We start from the raw sequence: 22,038 nt of genomic DNA, 5'->3' as shown, positions 1-22,038 counted from the left end.
CATCCTTTTGCGCCCCAAAAGCTTTAATGCGTCTCTTACAAGATCTGATGTCCCGCAGAAGTCTTGGATTTCAGTCCTTGTAATTTCTTTGCCAGTTGGTTAGAAATTCTGGAAATTGGACTCCAATAAATCAGGTTGGAGAAGGATGAGTTAGAGATTGGGAGATATCTCAGTCTCTGTGAGATGCATTGGAGGTATTGATGTGCCATACCAAATACTCACGTTAGATCAAGAGTAGGGACCTCTAGCTTTGTCTGTCATTGTCAGTTTCAGAAGATCCAAAACTGTAGCAGCATAGAGTAATAAAAGTCTAAGCTACTTCTTATTATTCAGATTCTGTCAGAAGAAAAAAAGCTTTATCCTGCACTTTGGATATTTAATGAGCAACTAAGAAATTGACAAAGACCAACAGGTGGTCGAATGAAAGAGTGGGAGAGAATATAACATATGAATGACATGAGTAGGAAGCCTGGCTTTTGGTTATCTCTGCTTACTAATAAACCTGCAGGTTGTTTATCTGTTACCTCTTAGCAACATTCTATAGTTAGAGAACAACTTAAATGTTAACAACAATTATAGATCAAGAGGAGGAAAAAAATTCCTTTGTTTGCTTTTGTTTTAAATCACATCTCATGGAGATAGGAAGGAAGTCTGTAAGACTATATTCTCAGGCATAGGAGATTCCGAGAATGGAATTGAGAATAGGAGATCTGACTATAGACGTGGCATACATCACGATCTGTATTAAAGGATATGCGTAGGCACACACCCAACCTTATGAACTACATTCATCTGGAATGTTTAGTTCCACATGCAAAAGGAATTTGCAGGGGATGGCAGAGTTTCCAAGCAGGACTTTACAGGTTTGGATTTAGAAGCAGCTTCAAAATGAAGCGGGATATAGATTTTTGAAAATTAGGAGAACTCTTAAGTATACAGTATATCTCTTCTGTTTCTGAATGTTCTGCTCTGTTTTCAAGAAGCCTCTTCCAGAAGATCAATTATGTGTTTCATAACTGTTTCATTATAGAGCCTCCTGTTTTTAGCAAGAAACCTAGCCCTGTAGACACCCTTAAGGGCACTGATGTTATCCTTCAGTGCGAACTTACAGGCACACCACCGTTTGAAGTTGCTTGGTTCAAAGATAGAAAGCAGATTAGAGGCAGTAAGAAGTTCAAAGTTACAACGAAGAACTTCAGTGCCAGTGTTCATGTCCTCAACCTTGAAGCTGCTGACACAGGAGAATATCAGTGCAAAGCCTCCAATGAGGTGGGCAGTGACATCTGTGCTTGTACTGTCAAGTTCAAAGGTTAGTACTTATACAAATTGTTCTTTGGAGAAAAATTTTTCGCGTGAGTTTCTTTCTTGCTCATGTACAATTTTCTTTCTCTCTCTCTTTTTTCCATGAATCATCATCTTTTCTCAAAGAACCACCAAGATTTGTTAAGAAACTGAGTGACACCTTCACCTACACAGGGGAACCCACTGCTTTACGAGCTGTAGTGGAAGGTTCCCAGCCCATTTCTGTTTTGTGGCTGAAGGACAAAGGGGAAATAATCAGAGAGAGTGAAAATCTCCAGATTTCATTCTCAGACAACATTGCAACTCTTCAGATTGCAAGTGCCGAAACTGCCAGTGGTGGGAAATACATCTGCCAGATTAAAAATGATGCTGGGATGCGAGAATGTGCTGGATACTTAAAAGTTCTAGGTTGGTATTGGCTTCTATCCCCTTCTGAAGAACAAATCTTGACTTTCTGCCATGGCAGAAAACTATTCTACCAGTTTCAGTTTTGTAACTGACTGTCCATGGCGATTCTCAGATTTTGTAACTGACTGTTTCCCTTCCTCCAGAACCAGCTGTGATCTTAGAAAAGGCTGAACCAATGATAGCTACAGCTGGCAGTGCTTTTACTTTGGAGTGCACCGTAGGTGGGACTCCAGAGCTAATTACCAAATGGTTTAAGGATGGAAGACAGCTGGCCAACAGCCGCAAACACCAGATTATCTTTTCCAATAAAGTAGCAACACTTAAAGTCCTTTCTGCAGACATGGACGACCGAGGGCTTTACACTTTTGAAGTGCAAAATGAAGTCGGAAAAAGCAGCTGCACTGCCTCCGTGGATGTTTCAGGTTAGACAAAACTCTTGCTTCTCATCTGCAGTTCTCTTTCTTCTAGTTATATTTTTCCATCTCTTAAAACATGTCTTTTGGTGACTTTACCCGAACAGAACACCTTATCCGACCTTCTTTCATAAGAAGATTGAAAGAAACATTTGGTGTGCTGGGTTCTTCCATTGTTCTGGAGTGCAAAGTGGCTGGATCGCTACCCATGACTGTGGCTTGGTTTTATGGAAGCGATGAGATTTTCAGTGGGGATAAATATGAAACCAGCTTTTCAGATAATGTCTGTCTCTTGAAGGTGAATGCTCTAGATACTTCTGACACAGGTCCCTATACCTGTACTGCTGCCAACGTAGCTGGTTCTGATGAATGCAGTGCCTTTTTGACAGTACAAGGTCAGTAAAGGAAAGGCAAGCCACTGGCTCTTAAGTGTTTCTTCTGTGTATTTCTCTTGTACTCTTTGAATCTTTATTTCATCCATGTTCCACCTACTTGGCATAACTACTAACATTTTCAACATTGTGTAAATTTAGAACCACCCTCTTTTGCAAAGACACCGGATCCGCTGGAGGTTTTACCAGGGAGGAGTGTGACATTCAGGAGTCTGATCAGAGGAACTCCTCCCTTCAGAATGAACTGGTTCAAAGGAAGCAGGGAACTTGTGCCAGGGAAAACATGCAACGTCCTCTTGACAGATTCAACCGCAGAACTGGAATTGTTCGAAGTAGGACCTCTCCAGACTGGAGATTACACTTGTCTTGTTACTAATGATGCTGGCAGTTGTTCTTGTACTACACATCTGTTTGTGAAAGGTTTGTCTCAGTGTTACTCTTTGCATCTATTACAGCGGGCATTTGTTTTAAATACATACAGTACGTGTACACAGTCACATATGTGTGTTGCAGCTTTTGACGTGACCCATTCTTACAAACTCTCTTAGAACCGGCTGTGTTTGTGAAGAAACTGAGCGATTTCAGTGTGGAGCATGGGAACTCCATCATTCTGGAAAGTACATTCGGCGGAACCCCTCCACTTATGGTGACATGGAAGAAGAATGGCTCGAAGCTCACACAGTCTCCAAAATGTAATATAACAACAACAGAAAAATCAGGCATCCTGGAAATCCTTAGTAGTAGCAGAGAAGATGAAGGAGAATACACATGTGAAGTTGCAAATGATGCTGGGGAGGATGTATGCCATGCCTTGGTATCAATCTTAGGTGTGTTGCTGACTTAAATTGAGTAACTACTCTTATATTAATTTTATGGTGTAGCTTAACCACCTGGGTACTTACTGTGGTGTTAATCTCTGCTTCAGAGCCACCTTACTTTGTTAAAGACTTGGAAAGAGTGGAGGTGACCATCGGAGAGCCTTTGTCTTTACGATGCCAAGTAGCTGGAACTCCAGAAATCAAAGTCTCGTGGTACAAAGGAGATACCAAACTAAGATCTACCCAGGCTTGTAAAATGCAGTTGAAGAACAATATAGTAACACTTACTTTTAGCCAAGTGGAGAGTGCTGACATTGGCGAATATGTCTGCAAAATAGAGAACAGCGCTGGGTTTGCTACTTCAACAGCTGTGCTAGCTGTCAAAGGTGATAATTCACTACATCTGTTGGTTCAAATATTTTTGTGCAATACTTTTTTTAAAAAAATCAATTCATGTGGCAAATATAGGAATAAAGCTACATTATTTGGCTATCCTGGCATGCACATAGGCAGCAGGGTTAAATGTTCAGAAGACTAGAAGATGTATGCAACTTTTCATCTTTGTCCACGCCTCACAATTTCAGCACGCGTACATTGCATCAGTCACAGCATGTTATCTGGTTGGAATATAGAAATGCTCACAGAATTCCTGTTCCTCGGAATGTTCTGTTGGTCTCTGTGCATGTGCAGATGCTTGCATATGAGAATTAGATGTTAGGCTCCAAAAATCAAAAAAGGCGTGCAGAATTATTTCAAAGCAATTTCTCTTATTGTTCCTCACTATAAGCAGAAATCTTGCCAAACTGAGGCAGCTACTTGCATCATTAAAAATATACTCTGAGAATTTCTAGGGAGAAGTCATCTTAACCTTCTTTCTCTAATTTTGCTGACTCCCCTGGAATGCAGCCATTCCCTTCTTGGAACCCAGATTACAGCCCACCATCTTCAAAAAGAGGGTTTCTATATTGGGGTACTGTTTCTCTAGTAGGACATGCCTAAAATCTTATTGTGCTTTAGGATCACATAGTATACGTTGCCATTTCTGTTTGCAGACCGTAAACTTCCACCTTCGTTTACAAAGAAGCTAAAAGATGTACAAGAAATGATTGGGTCTCCTGTTGCTTTTGATTGTCGTATCACTGGCTCTGAACCTCTTCAAGTGTCTTGGTATAAGGAGGGGGTGCTCTTGCGGGACGATCATAACATTCAAACAACCTTCTTAAATAATGTAGCAACTCTTCAGATCTTACAGACAGAGACGGCACACTCTGGCCAATACACTTGCACAGCTCAAAATGCTCTTGGAACATCTTCCTCCAGTGCCAAGCTCCAGCTCTCAGGTGTGTCATTTTTTTTAAAAAAAAATTCAGACTTGGCACATTTAGTCATACTATTTTAAAGAATACAGTTAGATCACAGCAGGGGATTGTGGTTTGTTTTTTAAGAAAAAGTGACAAAAGGCAGATATAATTTCCCCCTTCCCCCCCCCCTCCAGAACATCTGATACCACCTTCCTTTGACGTGAAGCCTTTGCCAGTGGATGTTGCTCTTGGGGAAAGTGGTTCTTTCAAGTGTCACGTCACCGGTTCTACGCCAATGAAAATCACCTGGGCAAAAGATAACCGAGACATCCGTCCTGGCGATAATTACAAGATTACATTGGTAGAAAACACAGCCACACTGACTGTTCTTAAAGTAGGTAAAGGTGATGCTGGACTTTATACCTGCTCGGCAAGCAACAGTGCTGGGAAGGATTCTTGTGGTGCTCAGCTGAGCTTCAAAGGTAATTTCTAAAAAGTATAAATCCTAACACTTATACTTACACATATACGTATATGGCCTTGCTACATCTTTGTTGTTCCTATTTTTTAAAAAAAAATGAATGGGAAGTATGCTAATGTGGATAAGCTCCTCATTTCAGAGCAGCAGCTGATAAATTTATGGAAACAAGTGATTCTCACAAGAAATCTGGTGCTTTATGTTTTGTATTTATGCTTAGAAGTCTTTCTCAACTTAACATATGGAAATATGCTATGATAAGGAAGCTAGTTATCCTTCAACATCTGAATAGAGTATCTTAACTTTTTTGTGAACATAATCCTGGACAGCTTTATTTTCCACAGAAATATGGTTAAGCTATTCAAATCTGCAATAACAAGAAAGAAGCTAAGCATTTATTGTACTTATAATGAGCCTTAAAATGTATATTTCATAAGTAGTAAGAAACATTTGAAGTAGAAGTATAGCACAGTTTAACTTGTGCTATATGTTAGCCTTTTATGTTAGCCTTTTTTGCTGATAATACCATAGCAACTTGAGATTTTGCAGTTTTAATGTAAATAGCATTGTTTAAACTTTGCCTTCTGAATACATTTTTCCCCCTTTTTCAACAGAGCCACCAAGATTTATCAGGAAGTTAGATTCCTCCAGAGTTGTGAAAGAACATGATTCAACTAGATATGAATGCAAGATAGGTGGATCACCAGAAATTCACATTGCATGGTACAAGGGTGAAACTCAAATACACCCCAGTGACAAATACAGCATGTCCTTCATTGATTCTGTGGCTGTCATTGAAATGCACAATCTGACTGTTGAAGACAGTGGAGACTACGCTTGTGAAGCTCAAAACGCAGCTGGTAGTGCTAGCAGCACTACATCCCTAAAAGTGAAAGGTCAGGATCTGTTCTTCCTTTGTTTCTCAATCATTTCCTGGAAAAAAATAATGCTTAGGGTTATTCTTTTTCAATTAAAGACCAAAACCCATCAGTTCAACTGGGCATGGAAAATTTTATCTCAAATACATGCTATCTCCCATCTCACTGTAATGTTACATTCTTGGTGCTTATTAATGTTCATTCTCCACATTTAATGGAAATTTTAATCTTTTTTTTTACAGCTCCTCCAGTTTTCCGCAAGACACCCCAGCCAACAGAATCTTTGAAAGGAGTTGATGTTCATCTTGAATGTATGCTTCAAGGTACACCGCCCTTCCAAATTTCATGGTATAAGGATAAAAGAGAAATCCGAACTAGCAAGAAGTACAAGATTTTGTCTGAGGACTACGTTGCTAGTCTACATATTCTTAACACTGATGCTGCAGACACTGGTGAATATCATTGCAAAGCCGTCAACGATGTGGGAAGTGAGGCTTGCATTTGTTCTGTGATGCTGAAAGGTTTGTATATGATTCTTGTTATCTCTTCTGTTTACATCTTTCTTCTCTTACTTCACATTTACGTATTTTCTTCTCCTGCCCTCAGTACCACCAAGATTTGTGAAGAAACTTCACAATGTCAGTGCAATCGTTGGGGAGCCAGCAGAATTGCAAGCCACGATTGAAGGTTCTGAGCCAATTTCTGTTCTTTGGTTGAAAGACAAAGGAGAAATTATCCACGAAAGTGACAACCTCTGGATGTCATATACAGATAAAGTAGCAATCCTTCAAGTTGTGCATGCAGAGCCAACCAACATGGGAAAATACACCTGTCAAATTAAAAATGATGCTGGAAGTCAGGAATGCTTTGCTACCTTATCAGTTCTTGGTTAGTAAAGTTAAACAATAAAATCAAAGTACACTGTCATATTTTACATAATCTTGCTCGCTAATGTGACTATGATTTGCATCTCCTTCCAGAGCCAGCAACTATTACAGAGAAACCAGAACCAATGACAGTCACAACAGGAGATTCTTGCACCTTAGAGTGCACTGTTTCTGGAACACCTGAGCTTACTACTAGATGGTTCAAGAATGGATATGAACTCACTTCTGACCAGAAATACAAAATCACTTTCTTCAATAAAGTATCTGTGCTCAAGATTCTGAATGCAAGTTTAGAAGACAGTGGAGAATATACATTTGAGGTGAAAAACAGCGTTGGTCAAAGCCGTTGTACAGCTTCTATACATGTTTCAGGTTAGTGGATTAACATGGGGAATACAATTCTGTATTTCCTCTGCATTTTCATATTAAGTTTTGCATATATTGACATGTGATGTTAGGCATCCATGTGTTATTCCTAAATGCTTTAGCAATCTACTTATTGTAGAATATCTGGCAGAGGGTCAGTTAGAGCAATAGCAATAACACTGAGACTTACATACTGCTTCACAGTGCTTTACAGCTCTCTCTAAGCAGTTTACAGAGTCAGCAATATTGTCTCCAACAATCTGGGTCCTCATTTTACTGACCTCGGAAGGATGGAAGGCTGAGTCAACTTTGAGCCAGTCAGAATCAAAGTGCCAAACTGGTGGCAGCCGGCAGTCAGCAGAAACAGCCTGCAGTACTGCATTCTAACCACTGCACCACCACGGCTCTGAATATTCCTAGATACCCTTTCAGAAGTTATGTTTTGCCTTTAATGGTATGCAGTACTGTTAACACAGTTCGGAATGCCTTTCTAAAAGGGAAAGAGTGTGTTTGCACTCAATACTGTCTTAAATATAACAGGCCCCCCAAAAAACCCACTAAACTGGAAAAGCACTATTTTGTTACTCAGAAAATTGAGTAAAAGAATTATTATTATTATTATTATTATTATTATTATTATTATTATTATTATTATTATTATTATTATTATTATTATTAAACTTTTATTCATAAAACATGAAACAGTCAACTGAACATTCAAATTGACTGGCAGTAATGGTTGACACGGGTTGCTGCCGGCATCCTAGGTATCAACCAGGTATCTCCTTAAAATGTAAAATGTTCCGAGTAGCGCAGTTGTTGTTGTTGTTGTTGTTGTTATTTTATTGTTGTTGTTATCATCATCATCATCATCACCACCATCTTAGATGTCCGTAGAATGTTTGCTTTCCTCAAAATGTTGCAAGCAGCATTACATTGTATATTACACTCTTTTCATACATGCATATAGCATCAAAATACATGTATTCAAAAGGTGGAGCCTCCATTGTCTGGGCCTAATACTGCTTTGTCATTTGCCCCCTCTTACCCCTCCCTGCAGAGGTCATTATTGTAATTTATTTTTTATTTTGTGTTCACAGATCGTATTATACCACCTTCATTCACAAAAAGGCTGAAAGAAACACAGGGTCTCTTGGGCTCATCAAGTGTACTTGAATGCAAAGTCATTGGATCCCCTCCAATCTCTGTTTTTTGGTTCCATGATGGTGAGGAGATCACTAGTGGAGAAAAATATCAGGCAACCCTTACAGATAATACATGTTCTTTAAAAGTGAATGCTCTTCAAGAGTCAGATATTGGAAGTTACACTTGTATAGCAACCAATGAAGCTGGATCTGACGAATGTGAAGCATATTTCATAGTTAGAGGTAAAATTTGACATTAAAATATGTATTAAAAGAAAATAATTGTTTAAAACTCTAAAGTTTGTATTTTATGTTCTTTAATCTGCACATTTATCACTAACGTGTTTTTTTAATGCACATCTAGAACCTCCATCTTTTGTGAAGAAACCTGAACCTTTGCAGGTTTTATCTGGGGCAAATGTAACATTTACAAGTATCATTAAAGGAACCCTCCCTCTTGATGTCAAATGGTTTAGGGGAAGTGTTGAACTAGTTCCAGGACATAGATGCAACATATCTCTAGAAGAATCAGTTGCTGAACTGGAGCTGTTTGATGTTCATCCTGTCCAAAGTGGAGACTATACTTGCATTGTCAGTAATGAAGCTGGCAAAATCTCTTGTACAACTCATCTCTTTGTAAAAGGTTGGTAATTATTGTGCCTTCTGGGTTAAATAGAAAGGCAACCATCAATTTTAAGCCAGTTTAATTTTCCTATCTTATGCTATTTTTTACAGAACCAGCGAAATTTGTGAAGAAACTGAATGACTTCCATGTTGAGAAAGGAAAACAATTAATATTAGAATGCTCATACACTGGTACCCCTCCCATTCAAGTGTCTTGGAGGAAAAATGGTATAAATTTAACTCAGTCAGAGAAATGCAGTATTACCACAACAGAAACATCTGCCATACTGGAAATCTCTAACAGCAGACTAGAAGATGCTGGCCTGTATTCTTGTCACATAGAAAATGAATCTGGCCAAGACAACTCTCAGGCAGCTGTCTCAATCTTAGGTATGTAGCTTATTTCAAAGGATATTTTAAAAGAACTATTGATTCTTTTGTGGGAAACAAACTCCTTTTGTAACTAATCTGTACTTTTGTTCTATAGAACCACCATACTTTGTCCAAAATCTAGAGTCTCTGCAAGTGACAGTTGGAGATTCTGCATCATTACAATGTCAAATTGCTGGAACACCAGAAATCAACGTGTCCTGGTACAAAGGAGACACAAAACTAAGACCCACCAGTACTTCTAAAATGCACTATAAAAACCAAGTGGCCACTTTGGTATTCAGCCAGGTGGATAGCAATGATAGTGGGGAATATATCTGCAAGGTAGAAAACAGTGTTGGGGAAGCCGTATCTTCAGCACTGCTATCTGTTCAAGGTGAGTAATCACCACCAGTTTGGGAAATACTATTATTACTCAGTTGAAAGGCATGAGAGAGGAAAAATATCTCTGTTTTTAGCTGTTCTTTACCAATGGAGAATTTCTGTAGCCAATACAAACAAAATGATACACTTCATTAGAAACAACATCATGTGACTGGCTATAGCTTCTCAAGAGAGTCTCTTTATTTTAAGTCATTAAAAGAAACCTTCCTCATTTTATGTCATCTACTATCATACAGGTTGAAATTTGTTAAAAAGGACAATGTCCACAATTCACTGAAATTTGAGATAGGTTGCTAGAGCTTCATTATTATCGTGTTTAGTTTAAGCATGTCTAATTATATCTCTGTTAAGGTTATTAATTTATATAGTCTATATATTACCACCACTCTAGATAGTCTTATCTATAGTTAGATACAGTGCTTTTTTTGTATAAGAAAAAGATGCCGGAACTCACAAATGTCATACAACCCGCCTTGCCTGTCCTACAAGGTTCCATCCAAAAAAGGTGCCGGAACTCCGTTCTGAGCGTTCTATGAGAAAAAAAGCCCTGGTTGGATATATGAATCTCATATTGGTAGACATTAGACTCCTAGAGTTGGAAAGAACTATTTAGTCTATCAAGTTGAACCCAAGTTTAATTCAGAAATCCACCCATGACCAAAACTGTCCAAGCCAAAACTGGAATATATCAAGAAAAGGGGAAGTCAGTATTCCCTTCAATAATGCTCAAATTGAAATCCAAACCATTCAGAGTCAGTAACTCTGTACAATATTTTTTTCCTTGCAGAACGTAAACTTCCTCCTTCATTTTCACGAAAATTAAGAGACATTCATGAAACTGTTGGGTTACCGATTACATTTGATTGTGGCATTAATGGTTCTGAACCAATTGAAGTAACCTGGTATAAAGATGGTGCACAATTAAGAGATGGCTACAATGTGCAAATATCATATTTAAATAAAGTCGCAGTTCTACAGATTTCACAAACTGATATGAGTCTTGCTGGACAATATACTTGCACAGCTTCCAATGCCATTGGAACTGCTTCTTGTAGTGCCAAACTCATCCTTACAGGTTTGTCAAAAATATATAACTCTCCTTTGATACTTTTATGGCATAGCAACTCTTAGTTATAAGCTCAGTTCATTAGCCTATTTGATATAAATCTTAAAATGTGCTGAATTAACAAATTACTTGTACTTCTTCCTTCTTTAGAGGGGAAGATGCCACCGTTTTTTGACATCCCAATTACGGCTGTTGATGCAGTTGTTAGTGACAGTGCTGATTTTGAGTGTCGTGTTTCTGGAACGCGCCCTATTAAGATTGCTTGGTCAAAGGATAACCGTGAATTGCGAACTGGAGGGAAGTATCAGATCAGCTATACAGAAAATATAGCCCATTTGACAATTCTGAAAGTTGACAAAGGAGATTCTGGAAAATATTCCTGTCATGCTAGTAATGAAGTTGGAAAAGAATCTTGCACAGCTCAACTTAATATTAAAGGTACTAAAATTTTTCACCAATAAGATAAAATTTAGATTCCATTGTGTGTAGGCTTCTATCTAAAGAACTCTGAGCAACATCCCATGTGTACATCTTTGGTACACACCAGAAAACTAACGAGATCTGGGGCATCATTTGTAATGTTGTGAGATACAATGATAACGATCCTGCACCTAAAACTGGAAGCCACAGAAATCAGAAATTCCCCTTTTATGGCCGCATGCCACTTTCATAGAGAAGTTCTAGAATTACTATCTCTGTTTTGAACCTGTGCATGAGGAGGAATCTAAGGGTTTGTGACAACAACAAAAATTGCAAAACTAGAGAAATAAGGTGTTCTTTCTGCTTGTACTAAAAATAAATATTTTGGAATTCAGTTATATTAAAATCTGTCCTTTCTTGGTAATATTTTAATTTATAAACATATATTTTACTCTATATTTGATTTAAATATATGAATCTCACTTTTTTCCTTAGCCGCACAAAAGTGGTGTTTTTATTTTGCTAGCAGTTAGTATATTAATTATTTGCTTCATTCTGCTTTTGTTCATTTTGTCTTTTAAATTTTGATAGTTGCTAGCTATTATTGCTTGATTAGCCACACATAAGTGGCAAACCTTGTGCCATTTTGAGGATAACCCAAGACAACTGATAGAATTGTAAAAGATTTGCCTGAACAGTTCTTTCTCACTGATTTATTTTCGCTTTATCTTCCTTTCTGACAGAGCGACAGAATCCACCTACTTTCACCAAGAAGTTATCTGAAACAGTAGAAGAAACGGAAGGAAACAGCTTTAAACTTGAGGGCCGTGTTTCTGGTACACAACCTCTGATGGTTGCTTGGTACAAAAACAATCAGGAAATCTATGGAAGCCCTAAATGTGAACTAGCCTTTGAGAACAATACTATTCTGCTGCTCATTAAAGATGCAGGACCAGCAGATGCAGGCTTATATACCTGTAAAGTATCCAATGAAGCTGGCAGCGCCCTGTGTACTTCCTCTGTTGTAATTAAAGGTTAGTTCATTGCCTAGAGGCCTACTGTACTGTATTCCTTTTATTAGCTACTACTACTTACCATTGGGTCCAAATCATCAGAATAGTAATTTCATTGCAACTGTCACTCTGTGTTTGACAACAGAAATCAATTCTACATGTATGGTTTTACATCAGGTTGCAGCACAATAAAACTCTACTAGACCACTGAATTATTTCAATTTCAGTTCTTAAAATGTTCACTCCTGATCCTATTTGAAGGGTGCACCCCTTTGTCCCATTAATTGATAATTGATTGATGTGGTTCTGCAAAAATTACCTTTCTTCAATTTTTTTTAAAAAATGTTATTATTCATCCTCAAGGCCACATTTTCTAATGAAAAACAGTCCTTTTATATATAAATTGTACTGAGCAAATGGAGTTAATTCATTGCATCATATTGTTCTTACCTGGATATGTACCTTTTTTATTTAAGATGAACAGTAATCTAACTACTTTCCTCCTCTTGCTTCTTTAATGTTATCATATTTCAGAACCTAAAAAGCCTCCAGTATTTGATCGACCTCTTAAACCAGTGACAGTAGATGAGGGCAAGATCCTGCAACTAGCCTGCCATGTAGTTGGATCACAGCCCATAAAGATCCAGTGGCTCAAAGCTGGGAGAGAGCTCAGATCATCTGATAAGTGCAGCGTCAGCTTTGCAAATGGAACGGCGCTCTTAGAAATCCAAGCCGTTACTAAAACTGATTCTGCCGAATATGTGTGCAAAGCCTCAAACGCAGCTGGAAGTGATTCTTCTAAGTCAAAAGTGACAATTAAAGGTAAAGTTAAATTGAATAATTAGCAAGAGAGAAGAACAGCAATTCAGAGCCCCAGGAACTACTATGAAGACTTTATAAACGTATTTTGTCAAGCACGTAATACACCGTATCACACATAAGAATAGGCATAATGACATGCCTTAATAGTAGCATTTAATAATAGGGCTACTTGATTTACAGTGGTTTGAATGAAATTAAATCAAACAAAATTGCTCTAATACATACCTTGTATTTGCAGCAGTTTTAGTCAGTGCTCTTTTACTTCTCATTGGCACACATACTTATCATAACGCTCACTTTTGAGATAAGCAACATTATGCAAAACACAGAAAATTAAATAAAATGTAGAAAGAAATTAAAGGCGTGAGAAAATAAATACCGGTATGTAATTTATTCCAACACCAACCAGCATACCTCTCCAAATGGTTCTTACTTCCATCGTATCCATAAACTGATTCATACACTGGTTTTTGTTTTCTTTCCCTTTGAAGATCTCATCTGCATCCAAGCATCTTCCTTCTCTTTGACCCTTCTTTCTTACATTTGCTTTGTGATTCAGTTCTAATTTGTACTACCCGTATGACTAAGCCTACTCAACATACTTCTTTTGTACTGACACACACACACACACACACATTCCATACTTTTATTTTTATTTTTTTAGTACCCAATCATCCTTGACAATTTTCCGCACATATTTTGTAAGTACCATATTCCCATCACCTCCAATTTACTTCTATGTTTCTTGTGGCATGTCAAATCCTTCTTTCCCTATAACAGAATGGACACTTACTTACAGCCTATTTACTTCAGTAGGCTTTGACTTCTACGCATTTTTCTCATCCACAGCCTTAAAAACCTATTTCGTATTTCCCATTAGTGTAACTCCATATATTTTTGTGGCACTGTATAACATGATTCTTTTCATTTGGTTCCAAGTAGTTTCAACAGACTGCAATAACACCAAGATACTTGGACCCCAAAGCTTACAAGAATATGTAAATTATGACATTTGATAGTTGCTTCTTGCCCACTCCCTCAAATGATCTTCCTTATTTATATGTATTTCACCTTCATTAATTTGTACAAGTAACTCAAGGCAGCAAACATATCCATATCTTCCCCCTCCTATATTCCCCACAACAACAGCCCTGTAAGGTAAGCTGGGCTGAGATAGAATGACTGACCCAAAGTCACCCAGCTGGCTTTCATGGGTAAGGCAGGACTAGAACTCATGTTCTCCCAGTTGCCTTAACCACTAGACAAAGCTGACACTCATATTCTCTTTCTTTGCATCAATTCTCCATTATATTCACTTATTACTTTTAAAATATACTATATTTACTCAGTGCTAGATAATAAATTCTCCAAGTACTGTGGAATTCAAATTTAGAAAAAAAAATCCTCTGTGGATAATGGTTAGTTCATTTGAGCATTGTCATTTTCAGTTCTACAACATCCTTCCTTTGCTTTGCCTTCCAGAAAAACCTGCAGCTGCACCAGTTGCTAAGAAAGCACCCACTGATGGAAGGCTTTATTTTGTCTCTGAACCTCAAAGTATCACAATAATTGAAAGTAAGCCCAGTTTCTAAACATTTTCTTCCCCATATCTGTTAACTGCTCTCTTTCTTCAACCTATGGTTGACATTTTCTTTCCTCTGTGTCTTTTTTTCAAACAGAGAGCTTAGCAACCTTTACTGCTAAAGTCGGTGGTGATCCGATCCCCAATGTGAAATGGATGAAAGGAAAGTGGAGGCAACTCAATCAAGGAGGCCGCATTATAATCCAGCAAAAAGGAGATGAGGCCAAGCTGGAAATCAAAGATGCAACAAAAACTGATTCCGGGCAGTACAGATGCGTGGCTTTTAATGAGCATGGTGAAATTGAAAGTGTTGTCAACCTTCAGGTTGAGGAACGGAAGAAAGAAGTTATTGAAGGTGATCTAAGAGCAAAACTGAAGAAGTAAGTGTTAAAATTTTCCAACAATGTTAAACTGTGAGACGGAAAGCTTGCTTTAATAGTTAGAAGTTGGAAAATAAAATATAATTCAGCTCATTTGAAAGTATTCCTTCATCCTTCTCTAATGCTGATGATACTAGAAGTTATCATGTTAAAAATAAATGTACGTGTGAGAAATGTAGAGTGAGGGATACTCAAAAAAGATGGCATTTTAAATGCCACAAAGATAAGCAAAACAGATGTTTAGGAGAAGCTTAACATAATATCATTGTATGTAACAGTTGTTTCCTTTCCTGGATTATATGGCCCTTAGTGTCACTCATCCCGTAGTCAAGTCTTGTTTGCACTACAGTAATTTTTTCTATGTCTTTCCCTGGAAGACCATTGAAGAGTTCCATCTGGTCCAGGCTGTGATAGTGCAAGTAATTATGAAGGCACTTAATCCATCTAAGGTCTCAACTCTGCAAGTTTTAGTGGTTACCAATTGGCTTCCAGGTGCAATTCAAGGTGTTAATGGTCTTCCATAAGCTTATACTATTAGATGTGACAGAGTTGGTGTTTTTCAGATCCCATCAATAAAACAATGTTGTATTGTGTATTACCTTTTCCTCTTATGTTTCAAACCCTTTTTTTAAGCCACCTTGAGTTACTTGTAAGTTGGGCAGCTCTGTTGATTGAAAAAAAAATGAACATTTTTTATACATATTCTAAAAGTTTTCATTAATGGAAACAATACTCTCCAAATGTCTTAATCACCATAGCGTACTATATAATAAAATTTTGTTAGGTATATTGGGTTGTAAAGTGAAACACAGAGATAGGTCCAATTCTGTTACATCTATAAGGTTGTGATCAAAGTGAGCATTAAGAGTTTCTTTAGCAAAGAACCCTATTTTATTAGGATGAAAATAATTGGAATCTTGGAAAAATTATAAAGCATTTCACACAAGCTGTAAGTTTAATGGATGTTGGTGTCTATTTGCTTAATAAGTAATTTCTTCATTTCTGCAGAACTCCAACAAAAAAGAAGGAAGGTGAGGAAGAGCAGGCAATTGATATCATGGAACTCCTAAAAAATGTAGATCCCAAAGAATATGAAAAATATGCCCGCATGTATGGAATCACAGATTTCCGAGGTCTCCTACAAGCATTTGAGATGCTAAAACAAAGCCAGGCAGAAGAAACACACAGACTGGTAAAAACCAATATTTTCATTTATTAAAAAATCATTTTAAAACATATTTGTCAGGACCCACCCCAAACCACGTCTTAGGAAGACAAAACTCTTGGAGCCAAATCTAGTCCAAAAAGAATCTTTACTATGACATGCTTGGTTGTAGGAATACAAGACAGGACTTAATATTGTTCCACAAACTAAACCCTTATAAAGAGTTCCCAGTTTAACCCCCCTTAACCCCATTTGGTCAATCCCCCATCATTTACCTCATATCATCCCTCTCGTGGGAAAAAGGAACTTAGGACCTTTTATGTTTATTGCTCTCTTCCATGACACAAGCCAGATGCTAGCCCCCCCTTTTGTTTCCCCAGTTCAAAAGGCTTCTCTTTTCCTTTGAAATGCCTAATACCAGTTCAATACACATCCATTCCCTCCTCTTCGGGAGATGGCAGAATCCATGGAATAATGTTTGAAACATACATTTATGAATATGATATAAATGGATTCTGACAATATTTCTGTTACTTTAAGAAAGGCGTTCAATGTTTAAGAGGTCAAATTATTCATTTAAAATCAATATTCTGCAATGGGCATTATTATTGACTCAGAATCGGTTGGGGTAGTTTCTCCCCAAAATTTTCATACAGTCTTTCTGGTTGTTAACAAAAGCCAAAACATATGAATAAGGGAAGAAGTATTTTACCTTTCTTTTTATAGAAGGCAACTTCTACTAAGATTTTTGAGAAATATTCATCTGATTCAGAAATGTGTTAGTTGTGGAGGGACTTTACTAATCAAAATAGTATCTATAATTAAATTTGTGGGCTACAATCTCTACCCACTCCTAAAAGTATATGTTCTCTGCAACAATTTTTCCAGTCAGCTATTTTGAAAATTTGGGGATTGAAGTCCAGTAAATCTGGAAGGCACTAGTTTGGAAAAGCTGTACTAGGCAATTTCTGTTCAATGTTCTTTCTCCAAGGACTAAAATGCCAGAGTGTCAAATTTTTAACTTTTGCAATCAGGAAGAGCAAAGAGAAAAAATAGTTTGATAATTCGGAGTAAGCTCCTTAATTTGAATAAACGTTGACATTTCCAAAACGTTAAAGGCTAGCCATAATGTACTGAAGCGGTTAGTTCTCTAATGGATATAGATGTTTCCTTTAGTTTAATAAGGTTTTGCCATTATGTTGGTTTATATTGTTTATAAAGTAGAACATTGAAAAATCATATTAATTCATGGTGTTGGTTTTAACAGGAGATTGAAGTAAAAGAGAGATCAAGGAGAGAAGAACAAGAGTTTGATGAACTTGTAGCATTCATTCAGCAAAGGCTTACACAGACAGAGGTAATTAATGTCATATATTAATTATAATAATGTATAATTAATGTTGCCTGTTTACAGAGTGATTTAATCGTGGGACTGGTGCTTAACACAGAGATTCAAAATTATGAAAAATATTTTTCAGCCTGTTACTTTGATCAGAGATATTGAAGATCAGACTGTGTTGACAGAGGAAGATGCTGTCTTTGAATGTGAAATTAAAATAAACTATCCTGAAATCAGACTAACCTGGTACAAAGGCACAGAGAGATTGCTCTCAAACAAGAAGTATGAAATCAAAATTGAAGGAGACCGGCATATTCTTAAAATTAGGAATTGTCAACTTGGAGATCAAGCAAATTATAGGGTGGTCTGCGGTCCACATATTGCCAGCGCTAAGCTTCATGTGATTGGTAAGTGCAAAATTTTGATCGACCCAATATTTAAAATTATCTGAGGTGGTTTTGGGTTGGTATTTTCTAAAACAGGGGTGTCAAACTGGCGGCACGCAGTCTGGATGCATCACATGCAGGCCACACCTACCCAGCTCCACAAAGGCAAAAAATGTCACGATACATCACGATATTTATTATTTATTTATTTAATAATATTTCTATACCGCCCTTCTCCCGAAGGACTCAGGGCGGTGAACAGGGCAAGAATAAAAATACAGAATTACAAAAATTAAAAAAAAAAAGATTAAATACATGCCCACTAAAAACAATCAATACAATATTAAAAACCCCAATAAAATAACAATAAAAAACCCACCAATCCCCCATCAGGCCAGGCCGGCTTGTTCGAATAAAAATGTTTTTAGATCGTGGCTAAAGGAGCGAAGATCGGGCGCCATCCGGAGCTCAACCGGTAACTGATTCTATAGCTCTGGGGCGCCCACAGAGAAGGATCTCCCCCTGGGGGCCACCAATCGACATTCTCTGATCGGTGGCACCCTGAGGAGGCCCTCTCTGTGGGAACGCACAGGGCGAAGGGAGGTTGATGCCGGCAGCAGGTATGTCACATGACATGATCAAATTCTAAAACATGCATTTTTAACTTGCTAACAGAACCTGCCATTGAACGTCATCTGCGTGACACTTCCCTCAAAGAAGGCTTTACCTGCTCTTTGGTTTGTCAATTCTCTGTGCCAAATGCAAAATCTCAGTGGTACAGAAACGGAAAGGTCCTTCAGATAGGAGGCAGATATTCCACCGATGTCTCTGATAAAGTCCACAGACTCATTATCAAAGATGTAAGAACAGAAGACCAGGGACAATACACCTGCAGGTTTGACCATCTAGAAACAACTGCTGACCTAATAATTGAAGGTTTGTAACAAGAGTTTGTGTTGTCATGAAATAAGCCGACTTAGATCAATCTTAATTCCATCTTAATAACACAGTTGCTTTTCTAAGGTTATTTTTGTTTGTTGTCATATATTTAACTGCTTTATCTTTTTTCAACATTCTTATAACCTGATGATGGGATTTTTAACTCATTTGTTTCTTCTTATGATCTGATTTTTGCTATGATTATAACAATGAACTCCAATTTATCTATCTCCTGTGCTTTAATATGAGTATGAGAAAGACTGTAATAACTACCTGATACAGGTAGTCCACAACTTATGGCAGTTCATTTAGTGACCATTTAAAGTTACAACATCCCTGAAAAAAGTGACTTATGAGCTTTTTCACACTTACTACTGTGGCAGCATCCCCATGATCATGTGATTAAAATTTGGATGCTTGGCAACTGGTTGATATTTATGACAGTTGTGGTGTCACGGATATGACCATCTTTTTCAACAAGCAAAGTCAATGGGGAAGCCAGATTCACTTAACAACCGTGTTGTTAACCGCTGCAGTGATTCACTTAACAACTGTGGCAAGAAAGGTCATAAAATGGGGCAAATCTCACTTAACAAATGCCTCACTTAGCAACTTAAATTTTGGGCTCAGTTGTGGATCATAAGTCGAGGACTACCTGTTCTTCAAATCCATTTTGAAACTCAAACTGCATTCTCATGAAAACAAAGAACACTGTATGTGTTTGTCTGTTTGAATTGAATCATGCATGGGTATGAGTATACCTACACATGCACAAACACATAAGTATACACACATATATCTGCGGGCACAAAATTGTGAAAAAATAAAACCAAATAAAACATGAGACTAACTGTCCTTTTCCCCACCCATTTGTTTACAAAACTGTAGCTGAACCAATTCAGTTTACAAAGACCATCCAAAATATTGTGGTCAGCGAACACCAGTCTGCAACCTTTGAGTGCGAAGTTTCCTTTGACAATGCAATCGTCACGTGGTACAAAGGGTCCATGGAACTCAAGGAGAGTCCAAAGTACAGCTTTAGAAGCGAAGGTCGATGCCATTACATGACAATCCACAATGTTACCTCAGATGATGAAGGTGACTTGATTCTCCCTCTTGCTGGTCTTTCCTATTTCTAACAAACATGTAAACCACCATAAATACCATCACACCATTTATTTATTTGTTTGTTTGTTTGTTATTAGGTGTGTATTCAGTTATTGCTTGCCTTGAACCAAGAGGTGAAGCGAGAAGCACTGCTGAACTCTACCTCACCACTAAAGGTCAGTTCCTCTTTGCTACAGATTTCACGTAGGCATGGTCTTGCTGAATAAATATTTCTGAAGTGGAAATGATTCCAAACGCAATCATTTGATTTCTTCTCTTGCAGAAATCAAACTAGAAATAAAGCCACCAGGTAAGGAAAAGACACAATGAATGCCTTTTGAGTCACCTTTTTACGTTTGTAGATTTCTTTATTGTAAAAGACTTTTATTTTTTTTAATCCCATTTATATCCCGCCCTTCTCCGAAGACTCAGGGCGGCTTACAATTTAAGCACAAACCAATGTGCTTAGCAATAGCCTTCATTCTGATATGTAGAAAACAGCAAAAAGAACAATCACAAAAAAAACCAAATAAGCAGAATAAAAATTGATTAAAAACTTTCAGCATCCCAGGACAGCACTCTACCATTCATCCATCCCCATGTCTTCTTAGTGTGCTCTGGCCCAGTACGAAACATCAAAACCAAACCTTTTAAAAAAATTTATAAGCCACCTCTTTATGCTCAGTTGAACCAACTGCTGTGAAGATCCACAGTGCATGGAATGCCCCATGTTGCGCATGCAGAAAAATCTGCTTCTGGCTCTTTTATAATTCTGCACATATATTTAACTGTCAGTTCAACTTTTTCCATAGTTGGCCGTAAATGTAAGAACACATCCAACTGAAATGTTCCTTTCTTTTTATCTGTAGTTGTATTGTGGATGGTAATACTTTATAATGATGCTCATCTGGTGGTGGTTCTGTGTTCTATAATATGATTCCCATGCACTACAAAAAGCCACCTGAAGTAGAAAGTGCTCACCACCTATAACATCTTGTCCCAAGGGAAACAGTCATTTGCGTTAGGTATATATATACCGCCCTACTCCCAAAGGACTCAGGGCGGTTTACAAGGCAAAATTTAAAAACAATACAATATAAAATTAAAATAAAATTAAGTCTAGCTGCAAAAAATTAAAATCACAATTTAAAAACATTAAACCCCTCAGTCCAGACCAGATAGCTCAAAGAGCCAGGTTTTTAGCTCCCGGTGAAATGAACGAAGGTCAGGGACAGTCCAGAGTTCCATTGGCAGTTGATTCCATAGGGCAGGCGCGCCCACAGAGGATTTACACCCTCTCTAAGCAGTTTACAAAATCAGGTTATTGCCCCCAACAATCTGGGTCCTCATTTTACTGACCTCAGAAGGCTGAGTCAACCTTGAATCGGTCAGAATCAAACTCCTGGCAGTGAGCAGTGAGAACTGTTTTGTTCCTCCTTCCCATTGGTTTTGCATTTCTCCCCCTCTGCCAGTCAGTCAGTTTTCTCACCCAGTGGCTCGTTCTCTATTTTAAATGACTATTTTTCAGGGTAACTGCAGTTTTAGGGCTCCACACACACACACACACACACCACACCCCCAAGGGTTTTGTACTCCTTACTAAATATCAGGTTCTGCCCCGACTGCTCATAGATCTTTATGCATGGATGATGCCGTATGGATTCAGAAGGCTTGATACTTGGAATGTTAGAACAGTATTACGTAGAGTGCAGCATATAACCAGATTAATACGATTACTTTGTTACTTGTTCATTGGCTTTCCAGATGTTCCAGATGCTAGAGTTGCAGTTCCAATTGAAGTTCCAGCTGAAGGTAAGCTTTACTTTTAAAAAGACTGTTTTTAACTTAGGCAAAGAAGTATTCAAGAACTGGGCATACCATGAAAACATGTTAATGAATATATTCCTTTTTTTAAAATCAGATGTTCCTGTTCTTCCTATCTTAATTCCCATGCCAGAAGAGAAGAAGAAAAAAGAAAAAGGTACTGCACCCTTGCATTTCAGAACTTGTATTCATTGGATGTTTCCAAATAG

At 37.8% G+C, this 22,038-nt stretch overlaps 1 protein-coding gene across 1 annotated transcript in view; it reads left to right on the top strand.

Moving 5' to 3' along the window:
• The window catches only part of TTN (titin), a 314,129-nt gene that overhangs the window by 106,282 nt on the left and 185,809 nt on the right, over positions 1 to 22,038 (top strand). The window contains exons 79-110 of the mRNA XM_081340361.1: positions 1,031 to 1,309; positions 1,429 to 1,710; positions 1,854 to 2,132; positions 2,231 to 2,518; positions 2,657 to 2,935; positions 3,064 to 3,342; positions 3,441 to 3,719; positions 4,386 to 4,673; positions 4,829 to 5,116; positions 5,727 to 6,008; positions 6,233 to 6,511; positions 6,597 to 6,878; positions 6,971 to 7,249; positions 8,344 to 8,631; positions 8,753 to 9,031; positions 9,124 to 9,402; positions 9,500 to 9,778; positions 10,574 to 10,861; positions 11,003 to 11,290; positions 12,016 to 12,306; positions 12,820 to 13,107; positions 14,590 to 14,682; positions 14,787 to 15,069; positions 16,078 to 16,261; positions 17,502 to 17,591; positions 17,713 to 17,980; positions 18,635 to 18,895; positions 19,787 to 19,996; positions 20,104 to 20,181; positions 20,289 to 20,315; positions 21,770 to 21,817; positions 21,927 to 21,986. Coding sequence (XP_081196487.1) covers positions 1,031 to 1,309; positions 1,429 to 1,710; positions 1,854 to 2,132; positions 2,231 to 2,518; positions 2,657 to 2,935; positions 3,064 to 3,342; positions 3,441 to 3,719; positions 4,386 to 4,673; positions 4,829 to 5,116; positions 5,727 to 6,008; positions 6,233 to 6,511; positions 6,597 to 6,878; positions 6,971 to 7,249; positions 8,344 to 8,631; positions 8,753 to 9,031; positions 9,124 to 9,402; positions 9,500 to 9,778; positions 10,574 to 10,861; positions 11,003 to 11,290; positions 12,016 to 12,306; positions 12,820 to 13,107; positions 14,590 to 14,682; positions 14,787 to 15,069; positions 16,078 to 16,261; positions 17,502 to 17,591; positions 17,713 to 17,980; positions 18,635 to 18,895; positions 19,787 to 19,996; positions 20,104 to 20,181; positions 20,289 to 20,315; positions 21,770 to 21,817; positions 21,927 to 21,986 — 7,545 coding nt within the window. The remainder of the gene's footprint in view (positions 1 to 1,030; positions 1,310 to 1,428; positions 1,711 to 1,853; positions 2,133 to 2,230; positions 2,519 to 2,656; positions 2,936 to 3,063; positions 3,343 to 3,440; positions 3,720 to 4,385; positions 4,674 to 4,828; positions 5,117 to 5,726; positions 6,009 to 6,232; positions 6,512 to 6,596; positions 6,879 to 6,970; positions 7,250 to 8,343; positions 8,632 to 8,752; positions 9,032 to 9,123; positions 9,403 to 9,499; positions 9,779 to 10,573; positions 10,862 to 11,002; positions 11,291 to 12,015; positions 12,307 to 12,819; positions 13,108 to 14,589; positions 14,683 to 14,786; positions 15,070 to 16,077; positions 16,262 to 17,501; positions 17,592 to 17,712; positions 17,981 to 18,634; positions 18,896 to 19,786; positions 19,997 to 20,103; positions 20,182 to 20,288; positions 20,316 to 21,769; positions 21,818 to 21,926; positions 21,987 to 22,038) is intronic.

The sequence above is a fragment of the Vipera berus genome, assembly GCF_964194415.1.
Source record: "Vipera berus genome assembly, chromosome: 1".
NCBI classification, from domain to species: Eukaryota; Metazoa; Chordata; class Lepidosauria; order Squamata; family Viperidae; genus Vipera; species Vipera berus.
This window is presented reverse-complemented; position numbering and strand designations above follow the sequence as displayed.